We start from the raw sequence: 2,149 nt of genomic DNA on the forward strand, positions 1-2,149 counted from the left end.
AAAAGAGGCGGGAAATTCAAACTGAACGGAAATGAAGTTTCACTTGTTCCAGTCAATAATTTTGTCCAAAACTGTTACAACAACACATTTTTGTAGCCTTTTAGAATTCAATCACATTTAGAATCCTTTTTGCATCATACTCTTGCTAAAAGAAAACGTTCAGCAGTCATATATTTCAGCATTCGCAAATCCTTATGTACTGTAAACTTGATGATTGCCGAAATGCAAAAGAAAACTCCAAATTGCCTCTATGCTAGATTTCAAATAAGTTTGTCGCTTCTTTCATTTAATGGTTGTTTATAAACAAAAATGAGTCGCTAAGATTAATTCAAAACAGAATGTTGCAACTAACATGACTTCGCTAAAAAAGTTGGTCAAAACAAAATTGGAAAATGATGAATTTTTGAAGCTGCCAACCCGCAAAAAATAAATTTAGGATAACCTTGAAGAAAATAGCTTTTCGACCTCTAATTATGACGCATTACTGACAAAAGTATAGCTTGAGTTACAGAAAACACCTAAGTAGAGTTCAGAATTGAGGTCCATACCTAAAAACAGCCTTTGATGCTAGCAACAGCTTTGTTGATCATATTTGGTCATTACAGACATGTTTTTCTCCGTATACAATTTGCAGATGTTTACGTACGCTCTCCAAAGTGCAACAGGATGTGTTTTAGATTGACGTAAATGTATTTTTACTTAGAAAATTCTGGACTTTGAATCCCTTATTCACGAGTGAATGACTTGAGGAGAGGAGAGGGGCAGGGTAATTTTATCTTTGTAATCATTCATAATTAAATTAAATAGATAACAATACTGTGCTCATGCATTCATGTCCTGATTGATCATTTGAAGAGAGTAAGCTAGATAACGTTGATCATAATGTTGTCAAAGCAAGTTGTTTTCTTCATCGCTGGGGTCCTAACTGTTTCCACGAAGGCCCTTCCTAATCAAGTCAGTCAGATATTCTTTGGCCCATTCCATAATCATTTGCAATATTTCCTTCTGCAAATGATTAAGAACCATTCTTTCCATCGGATTTATTTGACCCCAAATTGGCGACTGCCACAACACAAGTTGCGCTTTATCAACTTAAATGGGTGAACCTTCGGCCATTTTCCTAAGTGGGGCAAACGTTAATGAAGGCTGCGATCGTGAGATTACTGCCACTTTACTCCGTAAGAAAACAAACATTATGGAGTATAATTCGAATAATTTCATTTTTAAAAGCTCCCTTTGTGTGCCGTATCTATTGCTTTCAACATGAAATCGTTGCTAATGCTGTATTTTTAAAGTCCTTAAAAAGCAAACACTCTAAATTTCTGACGATAATATTTCGAAAACACGACCTTGAAGAATTCTTGACTAAAAATGAGCCCATTTTTCAATCTTCAGAATTTTTCTCGGAAACCAAATGACGAATTATTGGTGGCTCAGAAGTGGTTCCTAATTCCATTCCATACCAGGTACCCACCAAATTCAAATTTGCCCATTCATCCGTCGGTTTTTGTTCTCCACCCTCATCATCCAGGAAAAACAGAGCAGAACACGTTCCTTGATCAATCTAGGGTTTTACGGAATAGCACTGACACTTCCGACTCGCTCTCATTTCAGGTTTCGTTGCAACTGTCCAACTTTGGGAACCCCATTATTGCGGTGCTTCCTTGATTGACGAGAATACCTTGCTCACTGCCGCTCATTGTTGCGACGGCGTCTATCCGAAGATCTGTTGGTTTCTCTTGGGATCATAACCTGTTTGTGGATGAGGGTACCGAACAGGTAGGATTATGATCACTTCCGAGAATAACGCTCATACGATCCAGATTACCTTTTTGATAGAAAATGGGAGTGTCCATATCAAAATCCACCCGAGTATGACACTTGACCATTTCCAATGACATTTGTCTTCTGATTTTGTCTGTCCCTGCGGAGCTGAATGAGTAAGTATTTAACAAAGAACAGTCTGAAAAGTGGACAGAGAAGCAATGGTTGCAAATTTATGGTTTTTGCTTCAAAATCTCAAAGGTGCAATTGTGTCACAAGCTTTGAGATTGAGCTTTGAGCGCTATTTAAATACTAATTACATAATACCTAAGCGAAATAAATTTTGATTGAATGTCTTCACAAAGAACGTACACAATGTGCAAAA

At 37.2% G+C, this 2,149-nt stretch overlaps 1 protein-coding gene across 1 annotated transcript in view; it reads left to right on the top strand.

Annotated features, from left to right (window-relative positions):
• Positions 1–1,424: 1,424 nt before the first annotated feature.
• LOC131892040 (trypsin-1-like) overlaps positions 1,425–2,149 on the top strand; it is a gene marked incomplete at its 5' end in the record, with an annotated part of 17,201 nt that continues 16,476 nt past the window's right edge. Inside the window, one exon of the mRNA XM_059241764.1 lies at positions 1,425–1,466. Coding sequence (XP_059097747.1) covers positions 1,425–1,466 — 42 coding nt within the window. The remainder of the gene's footprint in view (positions 1,467–2,149) is intronic.

This window comes from Tigriopus californicus, chromosome 12, assembly GCF_007210705.1.
Source record: "Tigriopus californicus strain San Diego chromosome 12, Tcal_SD_v2.1, whole genome shotgun sequence".
In the NCBI taxonomy this organism is placed as follows: domain Eukaryota; kingdom Metazoa; phylum Arthropoda; class Copepoda; order Harpacticoida; family Harpacticidae; genus Tigriopus; species Tigriopus californicus.